Source organism: Eptesicus fuscus, chromosome 18 (genome assembly GCF_027574615.1).
Source record: "Eptesicus fuscus isolate TK198812 chromosome 18, DD_ASM_mEF_20220401, whole genome shotgun sequence".
Lineage (NCBI taxonomy): Eukaryota > Metazoa > Chordata > Mammalia > Chiroptera > Vespertilionidae > Eptesicus > Eptesicus fuscus.
In genome coordinates, this window is record NC_072490.1 from 28,028,703 (window position 1) to 28,048,394 (window position 19,692).

The 19,692-nt window shown below is 50.9% G+C and overlaps 1 protein-coding gene across 1 annotated transcript in view; it reads right to left on the minus strand.

Annotated features, from left to right (window-relative positions):
• The window catches only part of KY (kyphoscoliosis peptidase), a 42,487-nt gene extending 23,288 nt beyond the window's left edge, over positions 1 to 19,199 (minus strand). The window contains exons 1-4 of the mRNA XM_008152949.3: positions 19,064 to 19,199; positions 15,882 to 15,944; positions 11,824 to 11,886; positions 233 to 307 (exon numbers count right to left, since the gene is read on the minus strand). Of these exons, the coding sequence (XP_008151171.1) occupies positions 233 to 307; positions 11,824 to 11,886; positions 15,882 to 15,944; positions 19,064 to 19,199 (337 nt within the window). The remainder of the gene's footprint in view (positions 1 to 232; positions 308 to 11,823; positions 11,887 to 15,881; positions 15,945 to 19,063) is intronic.
• Positions 19,200 to 19,692: the final 493 nt, after the last annotated feature.

Consider the following 19,692-nt stretch of genomic DNA (forward strand, 5'->3'; position numbering starts at 1 on the left):
AGCCTTGTTCACCCACACCACACTGCAGGCACTCAAGCATAGTGATTACTGGGAATGGAGAAGAAATAGAACCCCAGCACAAAGCTGTCCTACCTCTGCCTCTTACCAGTGTGTAGGTCCAGGCTACCCCTCTCCTTACCCCAGAAGATGCCCAGGCTGGGCTCTGTCCATTCAGTTGCCCTCAATCCTCCCTGCCAGACCTCCACACACAAGCAGCCCTGTACGTACGTACGTTTATCCAAGGAAAACTTCTTAAGCAGCTCGGGCATGGCGTCTCGAGGGTGCACCTCCACAGTCAGCTGTGTCCCTGTAAAGGAATAGGAGGTGACAGTCTCATCCCCATCCTACTAGGAAAGGATGCAGTGTCTCATGACAGAGGTTTGAACAACAAAACACAATTGGTTTGGGGGCTTTCTTTTGAACATACAGGTAATGCTTGTTTAAAAAGAACAAAGACAAAACACAAGCCGACAGTTTCCAGGTCCAGGTAAGACGGAGTAAGCCCATTCCACCTGGCCGCTCCCACCGAATGCAGCTATAAACCTTGGAAAGAATGCACGGGGCAACAATTTGAGGAAGCTGAAGTAAATGATAGAAGGAATACTGAGGAAGAAGATTAGGATTTAAAGCATCACCAAATTGGCAGTGCGGTTACCATTCCCTCCCCCCAGCGGAATTACTTAGGTTGGACTCAACAGCAGCCCCAAACCCAGAAGTGCACAGTGGGTGCAGGGAAAAAATGCTCCAAGAGGAGCCTTCTCTTCCGGCCTGTGGAGTGAGAGAGAGAATCTCTAAGAGTAAGAGAGTGGGTGAAATACCGTGTTGTACCCCCCGCCCCTTTTTCTGTTATTTCCCCACTCAGCCCCCAGGAAATTCTATTGGTAGCAGTGCAGAGTGATTTTGGTGGCCAGGTAGGCACATAAAGTCTTTGAGAGAGGGCACGAGAGAAGCTAAAATTCCCAAGCGTGTGGGGCAAATTCTTCTTCTTCTTCTGTTTCTCTCTCTGTTCTCACTGACTGGCTCCAAAAGCAGACACAGTTGTGAGAGGTGCCTGGCAGAGTGGGAAAACAAAAGCTCCAGCTTTTTGGCCAGAGGACTGGAAAGCAGGTTGTGAAGAGGAGGGAGCTCAAGAAAACAAACCCATAAAGTTGTGGATGAACTCTTGTAGTTACCTCTGAGTTGTACGTACTGGGATCTCATCCTAAAATCATATCACAGTCTTTGAGAACTAAACTATAAACTGAAGAACGAAATAGATACAGAGACATGGAAGCATGAAACAAACTGGTGAATCTCAGAGGGAAGGGGGGAGGGGAATGGGAAGAGATGAGCCAAAGAACTTACATGCATAGCCCATGGACAGACAATAGTGCTGTGAAGGCCTAGGGAGTGGGGGCCACGCATAAGAGCAAGGGAGTCATTGGCGGGAAAACAGGGTATCTGTAATACTTCCAACAATAAGGATGAATTTTAAAAAAGTAATAAATAAATAAAATCTAAACTGTGGGGTAGACTAAATGCTCAGACAGGCCGCCGGGTGGTGCATGTACAGGGCAAAACCGTATAACATTGCAAAGGCTACAATCCAAAATTACTACCCAGCATAGGAAGACCTAGGAAAATCTCAACTTGAAAAGGAAAAGATAATCAACATATGCTAACCCCACAATGACACAGAATTTGGAATTAACAGCAAAATAAAACAGCTATGCTCTAAAAGGTGAGGGCAAACAGTCTTGAAATAAATGTAAAAATACAAAGTATAAGAAAAAAAATTTTAAGTTATGAAGAAGAAACAAATGAAAATTTGAGAACTGAAAAATATAGTTTAAAAAATTCTCTGGATATGCTCAATAACAGAGATGACAGAAATAAGATGTAATGAACTTGAAGATAGATTCATAGAAACTATACTATATGAATAACAGAGAGAAAAAGTGAACAGAGCCTCAGGGACCTGTGGAACAATACCTAAAAGCCGAGCTTTCATGTCCTTGAGATACAAGAAAGAGAGGAGAAAAGTGTGGTTCAGAAAAAAATATTTGAAGAAATTAATGAGAGAATAATCAATGAAACTGAAAGCTGGTTCTTTGAAAATATTAGTAAAATTGATAAACACTTTAACCAGATTGATAAAAAATAAAAATAAAAAAGAGGTTAAGACACAAATCAGAAGCCAAGACACCAATATCAGGAATGAAATGGATGGTATCACTACTGATGATCCTAAAATTTAAATGAAAAGATACAGCAACTAGAATAGCCAAACCAATTTTGGAAAAAAAATCTGAGGATTCTAACTATCTTATTTTAAGATATACTATAAAGCAACAGTAATCACAACAGTGTTATAGTGGCAAGATAGATACATCGATCAACAGAGTATAATAAATAATTAAGAAATAGAGCCACACGAATATGGCACATTGACTTTTTACAAAAGTGCACAGAACAATCCAACTAGAAAATGGGTAAAAGAACGGATATTTTGCCAAAATAGAAATGGCAAGTAAGCACATAAAGACATTCAACATGGTTAGCCATTAGAATGCAAATTAAAACTATAATGAAATATCACACTTATTTGAAGAGCAATACTAAAAACATAGTGATAATACTATTTGCTGACAAGGTTGTGGAGAAACTGAAGCTCTCATGCATTTCTGGTGGTATTGCAAAGTGGTATAGCCTCTCTGGGAAAGAGTTTGGCAGTTTCTTAAAAAACAAGACATATAATTAACATATGACCCAACTACTGCACTCTTGGGCTTTTATCCCAGAGATGTGAAAATTTATGTTCACACAAAATCCTATGTACAAATGTTTATAGAAGCTCTATTCATAATCACTCCAAACTGGACATACTCTTCAGCCCTAGCTGGTTTGGCTCAGTGGATAGGGCGTTGGCCTGCGGACCGAAGGGTCCTGGGTTCAATTCCGGTCAAGGGTGTGTACCGGGCTCTGATTGGGGCACGTGCAATGTATTTCTCTCACATTGATATTTCTCTCTGTCTTTCCCTCTTTCTTTCACTCTCTCTAAAAAATCAATGGAAAAATATCTTCAGGTGAGAATTAAAAAAAAAAAAAAAAAGAAAGAAAGAAATACTCTTCAATAATGCCGAGAAACTCTTAGGAGTGATGGGAAGATGTGATTACAAAGAGTCTTACAAGATAATTTTGGGGGTAACAGAACTGCTCTGTAATCTGGTTGTACTGATGGTTACATAAATCTATGCATATGTTAAAACTCATAATTTAAAATAAAAAAAATTAAAAACACCCAACCTGATAGAAAAAAGCCCAAGCAGAATTAAAACAAAACAAAAACCTGGATGATAAAGAAAGATACAAAATAGAAATTGAATATCCAAAGTAGGATTATTGTAAACATGCTTTTTGTAATTTGCTTTCTTGCTTAAGTCTTTACAAGTCAGTGAATACAGTCATATGTCATCATTTTACATGGCTGCATAGCACTCTATTCAATAGATGGTTTATAATCCATATAACCAATCCCTTTTCAATGGATAGTTAACTTTTCCCAAATGTTTTGCTCACATAAACAGTGATGTGATGAACATTCTGACACACACCTCTTTGCATACTTTTCAAATCAGTTCCTTTGAATAAATTCTTAAACCTGGGTCAGAAGCTGTGAAGATTTTTAAGGCTCTTGCTTGATATTGGCAAGCTTTACCCATGGATGATTTTATCAGTTTATGATCACACCTGCAGTGCAAGAGAATGCCCATTTTGCTCATTCTTGCTGTTTGATTGCAAAATTGGCCGCAGTACTTTGTACTTCCTCCTGTCGAGAGGTGTTTTGGTTTGGCCAGATGACTTGGCTTGGCTAATTAACATGTGGCAGAAGTGATGAAGTATAAGCTCTGAGCCTAGGCCTTAAGAGACTTTGCAGCTCCTGCCGTCATTCTTAGGATTCCAGTCACAACTGCCATGTGAATGAGCCCAGGCTACCTCCTAGAGGATGGGAGACCACATGGAGCAGAGCACAGCCATCTCAGGTGCGGCCACCCTAGACCAGCAGGTGTCCAGCCAACCCTCCAGCTGCCCACAGCACATGAGCAAGCCAGCCGGGACCTGTTCTCAGCTGGGTGTGGCTCAGACAAGAACGCCCAGCCAACCTGTAGATTTGTGAGCTGGTAAATGCTTATTGTTTTAAGCCCCTGAGTTTTGGAGTGCTTTATAATGCAAAAATAAATTACGACTATCTCCACTGACATTTGATTTTTACCATTTTAAAAAACATTATTATTGTTATTTTGTTAATCCTCGCCCAGAGATATTTTTTCCATTGATTTTTAGAGAGAATGAAAAGGAGAGGGAGAGACAGAGAGAGAAACATTGATGTGAGAGAGACACATTGACTGGTTGCCTCCCACATGTGCCCTGTACCCTGACTGGGGCTGGGGATTGAGCCTGCAACCGAGCTACATGCTCTTGATTAGAATTGAATCTGGACCCTTCAGTCCACAGGCTGACGCTCTATCCACTGAGTTAAACCGGCCAGAGTCAACTTTTTATTAATGAACTAGAGGCCGGTGCATGAAATTTGTGCATGGGGGGGGTGTGTGTCCCTCAGCCCAGCCTGCACCCTCTCCAATCTGGGACCCCTTGAGGGATGTCCGACAATGGGCAGTCTGACATCCCTCTCACAATCCAGGACTGCTGGCTCCCAACCACTCGCCTGCCTCTACCTGATTGCCCCTAACTGCTTCTGCCTGCCAGCCTGATCACCTCCTAACCACTCCCCTGCCAGCCTGATCGACGCCTAACTGCTCCCTGGCTGGCCTGATTGCCCCTAACTGCCCTCCCCTGGTGGCCTGGTCCCCCCCCAACTGTCATCCCCTGCAGGCCTGGTCCCCTCCAACTGCCCTCCCCTGCTGGCCTGGTCACCCCTAACTACCCTCCCCTGCAGGTCTGGTCCCCCCCAACTGCCCTTTTCTGCAGGCCTGTTTCCCCCTGCCCCCGCCACCAACTTCCCTCCCCTGCCAGCCTTGTCCCCACTAACTGCCCTCCCCTGCAGGCCTGGCCCCTCCCAACTGTCCTCCCTTGCAGGCCTGTTCCCCCCCCAACTGCCCTCCTCTGGCCTGGTCACCTCTAACTGCCCTCCCCTACAGGCCTGGTCCCCCCACAACTGCCCTCCCCTGCTGGCCTGGTCTCCCCCAACTGCCCTCCTCTGCCAGCCCAGTCACCCCTAACTGCACTCCTGCTGGCCTGATCACCCACAAATGCCCTCCCCTGCAGGCCTGGGTCTCCCCCAACTGCCCTCCTCTGCTGGCCTGGTCACCCCTAACTGCCCTCCCTGCTTGCTTCATCACCCCCAACTGCTCTCCCCTGCAGTCCTATTTCCCGCCCCCCCCAACTGCCCTCCCCTGCTGACCTGGTTCCCCCCAACTGACCTCTCCTACAGGCCTGGTTCTCCCAACTGCGCCCCCCCCCCTTGCTGGCCCAGTCACCCCTACCTGCCCTCCCCTGTTGGCCTGGTCACCTCTAACTGCCCTCCCCTACAGGCCTGGTACCCCCACAACTGCCCTCCCCTGCAGGCCTGTTCCCCCTCAACTGTCCTCCACGCAGGCCTGGTTCCTCCCCCAACTGCCCTCCAATGAAGGCCTGGTCCCCCTCCAACTGCCATCCTCTGCAGGCCTGTTCCCCCCCAACTGCCCTCCTCTGCCGACCTGGTCACCCCCAACTGCCCTCCCCTGCTAACCATCTTGTGGTGGCCATCTTATGTCCACATGGGGGCAGCCATCTTTGACCACATGGGGGTGGCCATCTTGTGTCTTGGAGTGATGGTCAATTTGCATATTACACCTTTATTAGATAGGTTGATGACATCTAGTGTTTTTGTGCATTTCTTTAATTTTTAGTGTAGTATTTTTCATACATTTATTTGCCACTTTAAATTCTTATTTTGTGGATTGCCCCATTTACAACTGATTTTTTCCTTACTGATTTTTTAAGAGCTCTTTTTATTAACCCTTTGCCTGCTAAATGTGTTACAGTAATTTTTCACAGAATAACAATACTGGCTTTCTTGTGCAGCTCAAAAACTTGCTCAGCATGCCAAAGAGAGTAATTCTCAAACAACTTTAAAAGCTACAACATGGCCTCCTGAGGCATTACTTTGAAAGGGTTAACATTCATTTTGAGTGTAGTTTCTAGACTATTCACTTTCAAAGACAATCAGCTATGGCTTTACAATTACGACTTGAAGCATTTCAGAGTTAAAAGCATGCTTCAGATTTGGCCTTAGGAACCGAACCGGTGGCATCGCCATCAGCAGCAAAGACTCCCTGCGTGTCCTCCCGTGCTGGGGGAGGCCTGGGCCTGTTCCCCTTTGCCTCCTCACTTGCCCACCCGAAACACTCTCAGGTGTTTCTCCAAAGGGGGTGCCAAACTTCATTTGACTGCCCGATGCCTTGTGAAAACAAAGATTGAGGAACATGACCACTCTTTCCCCTTTTGCGGGTCCCAGTACACAATGCTCTGAGAAGCCCTGCAGCAGAGAACTCTACCGACTCAGTACTACTTTGTCAAAAACAATTTGGAAATGCTGGACTAGAACAATCTCCAAAAGCTTAAAGAAACTGCAAAACTGAACAATGTGGTTGATGGTTTAGGGCTCAACAACCAACCTCTTCCCCAAACTTCTCCTAATGTCCAGGTACTCCCCACCTCTCCCAATCCAGCCACATCTCTTTGTTAAAGAATGAGCGAGCTGAAAAGGGTGGGTGTGAGGGAGTCACACGCAGAACGCACCACCATTTCTCATCTCTCGTTCCTGCACTTCCTCTTCTCTCTCCCCTCTTGGCCAGGGGCCGATGTCCAACATTCTCCCGAGTCCCACTTCCTGGCTCTCCCCAAAAGTGGTGCTGCTGACCAGCACCTTCTGAGCGAAACAGCACAGCTCCCTGCCTGCCTCATCTGTGTGGGAGTGAGCCCAGCTCCCGTTTCCGGTCTGTAAGGGCACTTCCGGGAGGCTCTCTGCTCCAGGAACTGAGCCTGGGCCTGGGCTTGTGGCCTCCAGGTGAGCAGCATCCACGGCACAGCCCCTGCTTCCTAAAGGTAGGAAATGGTAAGAATTTGCAGACTGTAGCATTCCTGCATCAAATAACATTCTTAATTTAAGAAAAAAGATTAATTTGACCAATCTCCAATGATAAGGAGTGGGACATCATTTAGACAAAATTTAAGGTATGCTTTAAACCCTAAATCTAGTCAGGTACCGTTACACTAATCTTAACAGTCACCACCAATCCCAGAGGGACTTTCGGTCACCTGGCTGGCGATTTCCTGACATCCCTCCCCACTTCTACCAGTTGTCACCCAAATTCCATTTCTGAAGCTGCAGTTCTGGCTGTCCTAGTGGAAGTGTCTAAATGATTGTTTTCTGCGAGCCTAAGAAGTGGCTCCCACGGGCGTCTCCAGCTGCCGCTGGCTCTGGTCCCTTTCCCTCCCGCTCTCAGGAGCGGAGATGCGGCCGGCAAGCCCAACATGTCCACGGCACGCTGCTCCGGCCTGCCATTCACCCAGCCAGGAGAGTCCTCCCACCCGACAGCTTCCCTCCAGGTCTCGGCAGGTTTGAATCAGGATTTGTCTAAAGGCCTAATTTGCTCAGAATTACTAATGCAGAGACGGCAAACAGATTTCGTGTTGTTCATTAACTCTGATTGGAAGTGGCTGCCTGAAGCATTGATCAGTTAGCAGAGGCTGCGTGTACACACGGGTGTGTGTGGGGAATGAGGGACTCATCTCAGATGGCTGCCTTCATTGACTGAAGGTCTTCATTAACTCTTTCCATAACTGGCTGCCTCACTTACAACCTGAATTCTTTGCCTTGGGATATTTTCCTGCAGTAGCGGAGCATCAGCAAATCTCAGCTAAGGTGTTTGAAAAATACCCCTAAAACAGACTCTAGCTAGGCAGGTGGTCAAGAGACTTGCTGTGGTTTCTGCCCCGGAGTGCAGTAGTCAGCGTTAGCGCAGGGCGTGGTGAGCTGTGGCACCCAGGAGCAGCCTGCTGGATGGTGATGGGGAGAGCCCGGCTCTGTGGCATGCTCACCGGGGACTGCTGGACACGCTATGAAAGCCCCACTCAGCAGCTCTAGTTATGAGATGACAACTGAGCATGCCAGAGCTCAGGGAGAGGTCACCGGGGCCCCGGCCGGCGTGTGAGACGAAGGGCGCCTCTGTGGCCCTAACTGACCCGGCTTCCACTGAGCTCTTGAGAACACAGGGCCATTGACGATTCCTTCTGCAGAGCGGAGAGCCCTAGGGGAGTCCCAGCTCTGGAAACAGGGTGGTGTGACGCTAGTGCATGCATGATCAAAGAAGGCAGGGGGTCTGCAAGGGGATAAGGGCGGAGGACCTGAAGGACGAACGCCTCAACAGAAAGCTAACTCCAAGAGTCATTGTCGAGGCCTGAAGTTCAGGGGCGCAGTAAGCACGCTCTTCTCATTCAACCTCACACCTGTTACAGACTAATCTTCTGAAGCCCCTTCCATGCGAAGATCCACGATTCCAATGATCCTTTGTTACCTACTGTGTCAAGTCTTCCACTGAATGACAAGGTGAGGAGGAGGGGGAAGCTGGACCCCTCTGAGTAACAGTTTGGACTGAAATTTTGAACTTCTTGTCTGGCGGGAAAGTGGAGGGGGTGCCGCACCCAATCGTCCCCACCAGATTGGTCCCTGCCCTGTATGGAAGGGGGCGTGTGGTGGAGCAGTTATGCCCACTGGCTTTGGAAGCTCCCAGACATGGGTTTAACTTGCGGGCCTGGCATGTGCCCGCTGTGTAACTTCAGGCAAGTTACTAAAATCTCTCTGGTCTCGGTTTTTCCATCTGTAAAATGGGAGTGATAACCTACATAGAAGGTGGTTGTGGGGTTAAATGAGGTGACCCCTAAAAGGGGCTTAGGTCCCTGACTGGCCCACACCAAATGTCCCCCTGGGGCCCTGCTGTTACTGTCATAGAAAGAGCTGCCGAGGAAGCTGCACGGGGGCCGACGTGGTTCCCAGAACAGAGCTCACGAGGCTCAAGGCTCACTGGATGCGTAGGAGAGTGGCACACGGAATACTGATGTCCTTGGTCACGCTGATCCAAAATAGCAGGCATGTGGTTGCTTGGCCTTGGCACCAACCTCAGCAAGGCCCCGTCTGAATTCTTCATGTTTTTTCCCTAAAAGGCACCTCCTGCAGCTCCTCCATCTCCATCCTCAGCTCCCAAACCTTGACTCCTCTCTTTCTCTTATACCCCAATCCACCCCAGGGAAGCCTCTCTTGCCTGGATCATCATGCTGCCATCTACAGGGTCTTCTGGCACCCACCCTCACGCACTTCTGTTTATTCTCTACTCTTTGGAGGCTCTCCTGTTTAAAACCGAGTGGTTTCCAATGGCACTCAGACTAGAAGCCAGCATACTGCGGTTAGCCTCACAGGTCCTGCAGGGTCTGCCCTGTGTCCACCCGCCCCACGCCCCTCAGACACAGCGACCTGCTCTCCGCTTCCTGAACACACCGGGCCCTCACACCGGGCTCCCTCTGCTGGAAGCTCTTCCCCAGACACCTGCACGGCTTGCTCCCTCACCTCCTCCCTTACTTGAATGTCACCTTCTCAGGGAGGTCTTTTTTCAACTATTCTATTTTAAATTGTCCCCTGTGGTAGGCTCCATAATAGCCCTTAAGGATATCCATGTCCCAATTCCAGGAACCTGTGAATGTCACCTTATACACCAAAGGGGACTGTGCAGATGTGATTAAGCGAAGGATCTCGGGTTAGGAAGATTATCCTGGAGTATGCAGGTGGGCCCAGTGCAGTCACAGGGTTCTTATAAAACAGAGGCTGAGGGGGATTTAACTACTGATACAGAGAAAAGGCGATGTGACAATGGGAGCAGTGGTTAGAGTGATGCAGCTACAAGTCCAGGGGTGTCATCAGCCTCCAGAAGCTGAAGAGGGGAGGAACAGGTTCTTCCCATGACCTGCCTGACGACACTTGGACTTTAGCTCTTGAGATGTACTTGAAACTTGGGGTCTCTGGAGCGATTTAAGAGATTGAACATGTATTAAGTCACTGACTTTGTGATAATATGTTACAGCAGCTGTAGGAGGCTAATACACACCCATGTGCACATACACCCACCCCCTATTCTCCTTCCTGCTTTATCTTCCCCTCCAGCCTTATCTGACTCCCTTCGTTAGAGTCATCTGTCTCTCTCACTAAGGTGTCAGCTCCATAGGGATAGGAGCCTCTGTCTGTTTCCTTCTCTGATGGATTCCCAGTGCCTGCATCAGGAACCGCTTTTTGTGGAATGAATAGGTTAGAATCAGTGTGAACTCTGGCTAATGGGTCAGTATCAGTGTTAACTCTGCCCCTAAAGACGGGAAGCCCTCCTCTCTCAGTGACCCAGGCCCCCACAGGACCCTGCCTGGCCCATCCATACCAGTCTACACAGGGCACCAATCCTCATAGGAGGACACAGCTGCCCTTCTTCTTGTCCCCCTGGAAGCCTTGAATGCTGGGAGGTGGCATGCAAGTGGCACATATGAGCCAGGGTGCCAGGTGCAGCTCTGGTGACCAGCCCACCCCTGTCAGTGGCACAGGGAAGGCAGTGCAGTGCAGAGGTCTGACCTTAGACCAGGCTCTTGGGATGGCAGCATCCCCAGCCTCAACTTTCTCCTGTGCAAACAGGGATAACACCAGGACCCCATCAAGGGGTGTGGCCAGAACTAAGCAAGACAAATGGTCGCTAATCCATTCTCATTTACGTGAGGTAGTGCTTATTCTTGTTCTGTGGCCAGCTGTGTGCTGCTAGTCCAGAGAAACGGTAAGGCCAGGCTTGTCCTTGAGGTGCTCAGGGCAGGTGGCAATTCTTAGTGGGCCCACCAAGAGGCCCTGGGTCCTGTCCTGGAGCCGCAGTCTCAGGAATTTTGGCCTAAAGGGGTACTGAAACCCGTATGGCCAGGTCCTTCCTGCACAAGTTTCAGGGGACAGTCCCCCGAGGACCCTAATCCTCCTGGGAGCCACCACTGTCCCCTCGATGTCGTTAGATAATCTCCTTACTGGTTAGGACAACGGGGCTAAGAGCACTGGTGATGAGCTCTTAGGGCTGAGCCTATGGGAACGCTCAGACCCAGGCCTTGAGTCTTTAATGCAGAGCAGAAAGCTGAGGCAGGGGTGGGGTCTCTAACCTGGCCTCACCTCCAGCCTCAGCGGTGGAGCCCTCCTCCACATGAGCCAGCGGGGGAGACCGGTGTTGGGGTTGGGATGCGGGGGCGGGGGGGGGGGGGGCGGGCGGCTGTGGTGAAAGCAGAGCTTTGAAGGTTAACAGCTCAGGACTTGGTGGTGGTTGGCGGGAGGTCAATTGCACAGCTCTGAGTCTTGCTGGCCATTTGATCTTGGACAGATGTCAACCTTTCCAAGCCTCAGTTTACTCATCTGTAAAATGAGGATAGTAGGAGTAGCAATCAAAAAGGATTGTTGTGAAGCTTAATTTATATGAGAATAATCATGTAAATGGCTTGGCAGGGTGCCTGGCACAAGGTTAGCACTCAGTAAATGACGGCTAGAGCGATGGCAATGAGGGTGATGATGATGATACCAGTGGGTTCTGTGGCCCAAGGTCTATTTCTCGATCCCATGATACCATGCAGCCTCTCATTGCTTCCCATGGGTTGTAAGAAGAGGGGAAAGGGGCTCCAACATCTGTGGAACAAAGAGGACCTGCTCCCCAGTCTGAGCTCCACACCCGCTGTCTCTGGCACACGGGAGCTGGAGAAGGGGTCATGACGTGGCGAATTCCTTACCTTGGTTGTCGTAGGAAGTGATGACCTGGGTCTGCTGAGGATGCTGCTTCTCTGCCAGGTTTCCTATTTAAGGAAGACAGAGGAATCTGCCGTGACCACTGGGACCACAGTGGAATCTTCCCCGGGCAGAGCGGGGAGCTGCTTGTCTGCAAGAAAGGCAGGCTGCTGGGGGCCCAGGTCATCCCAGGCCTGGCCTGGACACAGGCACACCCGCCTGCACAGCCCCACAGCGTGCACGCGTGGGAATCAGCAGTCACACACCTGAACGCAGAGGCACACGACTGGAAGCCCTGTGCACACACCTCACACCTCCCAGCAGGTGCCAACACAGATTCTTTTTTTTTGTGTGTGTACTTTTACTACTAGCTTCTTTTGATTTTTGGAGTCTGGTTTTTAGTGTTCCTCATAGTTTTCAGTATACCGTATTTTCTGGCATATAAGATGACTTTTTAACCCAGGAAAATCTTCTATACGCCCAGTCGTCTTATACGCTGGAAAATACGGTATATCCAAACTTTTATACTATTATGGGAATGTAGTTCTTTGGCCTTTTTTTGAGGACACTAATGCGATTCTCTTCCTTTAAGAAAACTTTTATTGAATTTATTGGGGTGACATTGGTTAATAAAATTCTATAGGTCTTGGTGCACAATTCTATAATATGTCATCTATATGTTGTATTGTGTGCTCACCACCCAATACAGAGTCTTGAAAAGAAACTGGGGATGCCTCCATGGGTTAAGTAACCATGACTTCAGACTTGGGTGTCACTGGCACAGTCTTCAAAGCGCATGGGGATGCCTGACATTCCCACCGTTTAGTAGAGCAGGCTGAGAGGTTCCTGTCCTGATTTTACAGCTAAGGGACCTGCAGCTTGGACTGGTTAACTTTTGCCAGTCTCTGCAGCTAGGGAGCATCAGACCTAGGGCTTGACCCTAAGCCTCGGGGCTCCTAGCTCAGCCTCTTGCCTCCTTCTGAGAAGAATGGGGCAGCCTGCCTCTTACTCCAGCCCAGGAGTTGGGGTGATTTGCAGTTTGGTTCAGTTGCACAAACATTTGCAAGGCAACCACTGTATGAAAGCGCTCTACGTGTGCTAGTAATGTTTATGTCCCCGGGACACGGAGCTGTCCTCAGGGGCTAGTGGGGTCAGGCAGGAGATGGCCCGTTCCTGCTATAGGCCATGAGGAGGAACCCACAGGCTTCTTGGGGAAGCACCACTTTTCCTACATCTCTCCCTTTACAGATGCTGGGGTGGCCTGGTCTTGCTGAGGTTGCCCTTGAATTTCTGCTTCAGAGAGGTGGAGGAAGGAGCTGGGAAGGCCAGGGTTGTGGCAGCCAGGGAGGTGATGATGATGATACCAGATGAGACCCACTGCTACCACTTGGCCGGCCATCTTCTCGCCTGGTCTCCACTGGTCTGCAGAAAGGCTGTCGGGCCTGCCACTGGAAGTGACCACTGGACCAGTTTCTGGGTCTGGAAACAAGCCTGACTCTGGGGCACTGGCCTGACCAAGTTCCATTCAGATGCGTCCCTCGTGCACCCACCCGGATCTGCTGCTCAGTGCTCCCACGCCTGGGTCCACTCAGAAGCCAGTCATGGTGGGTGGTGGGCCCCTGAGCTGGGCTGGGCTTGTGATCCACCAGGCAGGGTCTTGCCCTGGAGAAACCTGCTGGCTCCAGCCTTCTGTAAGCAGGCCAGCCAGGACCCTGAGCCCCCGAGGCCGTGATAGATTGATCAGCTGAGGGCCAGCTCCAGGCCAGACTCAGGCTAGGGGACAGGGAGGCCACCTCCTACGGGCACAGCTGGCTGTATTTCGGCTGGCCGAGGGAGGAAACAGGATCTGGGAAGGGAATCCTCAAGGAGGCGATTAGCTGGCATAGCTGTTGTGGGGTATTTATAGTCAGGGCTGCACAATTGGTTTCCCTGTAGCTGTGGGGCGTCAGTCCCTGTGCTGCTAGGCAGACTTCAGCCAGGACCAAGGAAAGCAGCCAATCACAGCAGGGGAAGCCCGTTGCTGGGCAAGCTGGGGTGTGGGGGTGGCTTGGCCCTACACACCAGTTGCTTGGAAAAGTTGGAGCCCTCCAAGCTCCCCTCACCCTGCCAACACCCCAGCCCAAAGAGTGCACAGACCAGCAAAAGGGGGCACATGTGCCCTTCTGGATCAGTCCCAGGTTCAGCCACATTTGTGCACACTCCCCCAGCACAAGCCATCAGCTGTTTCCTTCTCAGATGAGCACGCCACCCAGTTTCCAGGGCTGGGCAGGAGGGCCTGCTGGTACCAGGGCTGGGTGCCTTAAGCACCAGCAAGGCAGATATGTGCTCAGAATCTCACCATCAGAAAACAGAGAAAAGCCATACCTTTAACTTCTGCATGCATGCAAGTGTGTCATTTAAACAATAAATAAAATTTTACTTTAAATTACATATATTGGTGGAGTGGTCTGGGTTCGAGGCCTCTGTGAAGCCTCTCTTCAGCCCTGCATGTACCTGAAACTCTTCGTTTTTGTAAGAACTACTTTAATCATCCTCTTTTTTGGCTGACACATTCTACTAAGACCTCTTAGAAGAGTCTTGTAGTAGTTACCGTGTCCCTTTGTGTTTTGTTGTATTTTTCCACTAAACTTCCCCCAAATCAGGAACCCCAAAGATGATAAAAAGAGGATGAATTCAATATAATTCAATGCTCTCCTGATGTAATAACATGCCCGAGAAGACATAGGATGAATTTCAGACAACCCAGGCAAGGTAAGAGGGCTGCAACAAACCACTGCGGCCCGATTGTCCACTCGCCCGTGGGCACAGTGGCCAGGCACACAGGCCTGCATGGGTTATGTGTTTCTGTGGCCAGGAAGTCTAAGTTTTATCTTAATTCTCACAACCTGAAGCATAGTTTTGCTAACTTTGGTGTCTGCTTCAGTAGAGATGTGGCAGCAGGTGCATCTCCCATCAGATGGCCCCACAGCAAGGTTAAGGAATCCACCCCCCCCCCACGCATGCCCATCAGCTGGGACTCAGCGGGTGGTCTCTAGAAGTGCATGTCATGAGAATGACTCATCCCCATGCACAGGGCAGAGGACAAAGGCACGCCTTCACCTCCAGGACACTGAGGCTCAACTGCAATCAATGGTGTCATGATTACAATCATTTTAATATGGCCTCACGAGGGCAGGGGTTCTTGACTGTATTGTCTACTGTTTCATGAGGACATGAGTGAGTGAATTTACTTTTAGAACCTCACCCTTCTCTTTTGTTACTGTCAGAGGGATGGCAAAGAAGAGCTGTTTGGTCTTGTTCAGTTGGGATTCTGTTTCCCCATTTGTGGAGGGTCATAGAGGGTGGTTCCTTCACACTGGCATTTGATCTGTCAGTCATCTGACCCGGGGTCTGACTGAGCCCCCTATTGGAGTTCTGGGTGGCGGTCTGACACTTACTAGAATTCTCACACACCCCAATGCAGTTACACTGGAGGCTGGCCTAATGAATCGCTGAAGGGCACAGAATAAGGCTTTGTAGAGTTGGTCCATGCATAGAATTCCCAGATCCTGAGCTTGCAGGGCGACAGGCACCTGGCACCAGAGAGAGGAGGCTTTGGAAGCTGACTTCTCTCAGATTTTATGGTCGTCTGGGTCCCGGGCCAGCAGGTAGCCACTGGCATAGCCCAGGCCTCAAGGCAGGACGCTGTCCTCTCTATTCAGAAGCAGTTTCCAAAGACGGATGCCCTGCAGGACATGAGCAGCCACACCTCTGTGGGAACACACCCACCTCCCATCCCGAATGACACCAGTGGACACGTGGGTACAAAAGCGTATGGCATTGCCCCCATCCAGCCTCCTGGAAATCAGGGGACCTGATGCCAGGGAAAACTTTCCAGGGTCACAGTGGCCCCAGATGCCTGGCTGAGTTACAAGCAGCCACTTCTGAGTGGTTAGGTGACTAGAGCCAGTCTTCAAACAAATGAGACCCAATGCGTCCAGTCATTTCAAAACGTGTTGAATTCCAGAAACTAAAAATAAAAAAAATAATAAAAAAAAAGAAAGAAAGAAAAGGGAGAATTTACCATACAGGCCGTTTCCTTCTATTTTCTGCCATTTCTGTATTCCGTTTCCGCCGCCTTGGAGTCCTGTGAAATAACAAGGACTGGCATGAGGCTCTCTGTGGTGCAGAGACCCAGGCCCAGCAAGTGATGTGCTAGTTGTGTACACATCTGGATTGGCGTGGGGCTGGTGGAACGTGGCTCTCCCGGGATCTGAGGGTGGCTGCCCACGGATGAGATACACTTAGGAGCATGAATGCAACCATTCATATTTTAAACATTTAAAAAAATATTAAAACAGTAGTTTTCAATGGGGGAAGGGTTGATTATCAGAATCATTGCAAATAGAGATGCCCATTTTTCACTCCCACATCTCCACTGCATAAATATGGAAGGATTATTGTCAAAGACATTTGCCATTCATTTTGCCTGCCTATTTCTGTATGTGGTAAATCTCCCACTTTTAGAGTCTTGATGTGGGATGGGAGTGGGCAAACACTGCCTATCCCTATGGGAACTGAAAGTAATAGTAGCCTGCTCTCCCAGCCTCCCTTGCAGCTAGAGCATGGACATGTGTGGCCTAGGCTTGGCCAGTCAGTGGCACCTGTGTCCAATTCCACCTTGGGACCTGGTGAGGCAACAGGAAAGAGAATGGAAGCTTTCTCTACCTCCGGTGACAGTTGGAAGTGGTGGCTGCAAGGTCAAGCTCCTGGCACAGAACTGGCATATGTTCTGGCAGTGGGAATAGCTGCAATAAAATCAAGTTCCTGGTGCGAAAAGAGCACCTAGGGACCCTTGGTGGCAGCGAAGGTCTCCTCACCAGAGCAGCTTATGAGGCTGTTCCTGGAAGTTCAGCCTCAAGCCTGGTTCTCCAGCCCTTTCCACCGCTCCAAGGCTCCCTAGTCCCTCCCTCCTGCAGAGCCCTCCACAGTCAGTGTCCGGGACCTACCACCTGGAAACCTCACCAGCACACCTTTGGAGAGGAATGCATAGGTCACATCAGCTTTGGGAATAACACCTAAAACTTTGAAGCTCTTTCAGTCTTGGTGCAAACAGCTTTAGGCCACCTTGTCCACTGCAGGGCCTCCAGGCATGGTTTTGAGAAGCACTGCTCTAAGGCATGGCCGGGAAAATGCTAGGGCCCTAGAGGAAAGGGGAGAGAGCACCTGTTGGCCTTGCAGCCCAAATTCCTGGTGCCACACTCCTTGCCTCCTGTCCCTTTGACTATTTTTTGCCACAAGGACACAGCTGAAAGCCCCTTAGTCACATCCTCAGTCAGTCCTCTGCATGGTGACAGTATTTGAGCTCAGGCCAACCTTTGCAGAGTGGAGGGCCTGGAGCTGGGAGGAGCCAGGAGGAGACTCCTGGAATTGGGCATGGGTGAGTTCTGGGTCTGTGCACCAACAGGAGGCCTTGGAACAAGCTAGACTTGCTCAGCATTTCCCCTCCTTAGGCTGCATGGGCTTGCAAGCCGGCTTAGCCAGGGGTCTCCTGGACAACACCCCTGCCCAGCAGGCCTCGGAGGCTGTGGACGCCCCCTCTTCTCTGCTCCGGTGCAGAACTGTCTGACTGAATATGAGACACAGGTCTCTCCACTGACATAGGGTCTGGGAGAAACATCTGTTAGGAAAACATTTGGAGAAAAATATCAGCAGAAAGGGCTCACAAGCAGGGTCTTTTTTCCCTGAGCCACAGTCATTGAGTGTCGAGTGCACCGGCCTGGAGTCCTGCAGGGTTGGTGGTAGGCGTTTGACACCTTCCGGAGCAGTGCAGATCCCAGGCACTTCTGGGGCTTCACCCTTTCTTTCTAGTGACAGAGCCTTTAGGAGAGACGTGATCAGAGCGGGAGAGCAGCTAGGGACTCATGGGCTGGCCCAGAGCTGGGCCTCGTGGGGGTCCTCTGGCTGTGCCACACACGGCGGGAGGCCTTCTGGTGTGTGTAGTAGGAGCAGTCTCCTTTCTATGAGAAAGCTGACGGCCTCTGCCCATTTCCTCATTGCAGATATCCTGGGTGGGCATTTTCCCTTCTTCTAGGAGCAGCTCTGAGAACCAAAGAACCAAGCAACCCAAACAACTGTTGGCCCCCAAATTGCTACTGAGACTAGAATACCTGTCAACATTCTCAGCTCTCCAGAATCCATTCCCCTGCCCCCCTGCTTGCCTCCCCAAGGGGTCACCAGGAGCTATGGGACAGCTTCAACCTGTGTGGCTGGTGGGGGCAAAGCCATCCATGGTGTCATTGCTTCAACACGGAAGAAGGTGGCAGATGGACGTTCAATGTGCAAGGGGGCTAGCGGACAGAAGAGCTGGGCAGACTCCAAGGAGCTCTGGAGCTGGAGGGGAGGCGGGAGGCAGAAGCCACTTTGCTGCGGCTCAGGCATCCCTGGTGCACAGTCAGCCCAGTGCATGCGCACACCTTTCCACCAGGGTTCCTGGGGCCTTCCTCCTAGACCTGGGACCCAGAGGTTCCCAGACACCTGAGGGGCTTCATTAACAATTATGTGTCTGTATCCCCCTTCACGCTGTGTCCTCTCCTCTGGAGAATACAGAGGCGTGGACCTGCCTCCCACAATCGCTTTATAAAGTCACTTTGTTTTACCGGCCTACACTTGGCCAGAAAGTCGGAAGAAAAGGAAAATTAGCAGATAAGGCGGGGACAGCAGATTTCAAGCCTAACCCTATCCAAGCCTGTGTGCCCTTTACACCTCTTACGCCTTCTGTGGAAGAGGGGGAGAGGGCTTAAGAAAGGGAAACCGAGGCTGTGAGTTGTGCAAGGGCTCCAAGGGGGCTTCCCGTCTTCAAGTCTGACTCAGCACCCAGATTTCCCTGGGACCCTTGCTCCCTGCATGTGCCTTATGGGGAGCAGGCTTTGGGCACCCAGGAGTCAGGCCCGAGGCTCTGGCCCCCTTCTTCCCGGGCATCTTCCAACCCTGAGCTGCACCTTTCAGAGAGTGGTTGAGGAAACTGGCTGCCTGGGTTGACGGAAGCACCGCAGGCCTGCACAGGAGTCAACTCAGGGCAATCACGGGGCTGCGCGTTGCCAGGGGACGCCAGAGCCACAGCTTGGAGGCGCAGGCAGCCATGGGGAGAGGGTCGTGTCGCTGTGCTCGTTCGGGGGCGTGAGGGGCGTCCCCACGGCGGGCGGGCCCTGGGGTGAAGAGGCCGAGGTGCTAGGACCCTCTGGGGGTCCGCTGGGCGCGCGTTACCTCCTCTGCGCTGCGGCAGCGCGCCCGGGTCCGCCTGCCGGTCCGAGTGCGTGCCCTGCGCGGCGCGCCGTTTCTCCGAGTGCACGATCAGCAGCATGTCGATGGACACGGTGTTGCTGTCTTTCTTCAGCTCCATGGTGCCACCTCGTTCCCCGCCGGCGCGCCGCGGCCGCTCGTAAGGCTGCCTGCGCTGCAAATGGCCCCGTGCGCGCTGCTGCCCGGCGCGGGAGATGGCGAGGGCGCGGGAGAGGGCGCTCCCCCGCCACCTAGCCGCTGCGCGCTGCGTTTCGCTGACTCTGCCAAACACGCCATTAGGCCCGCCCGGGAGGGCGCTCCCCTAATGTAGCGGCTCTAAGTCACCTTTGAAAGGAAATCCCCAGTTGAGCCCAGACCTGCACCGAGGCCATCGACCCCTGCCCGCCGCTGTAAGCACTTGTCCCAGGCGCCAGGACTGTCTTCTGGGTGGCTGGTGCACCTCATTCCTGCCATCTCGGGGTGGGGGGTTCCCCAGAGGGCCCGAAGCAGACCTTCTCCAAAAGCCATGGCAAATACAGAATCGCACAGTGCTGTCAACAGTGGGTCATTTCAGAGGAAGGAAAAACAGGGCTCCAGATTGCATTGCAAGGTGT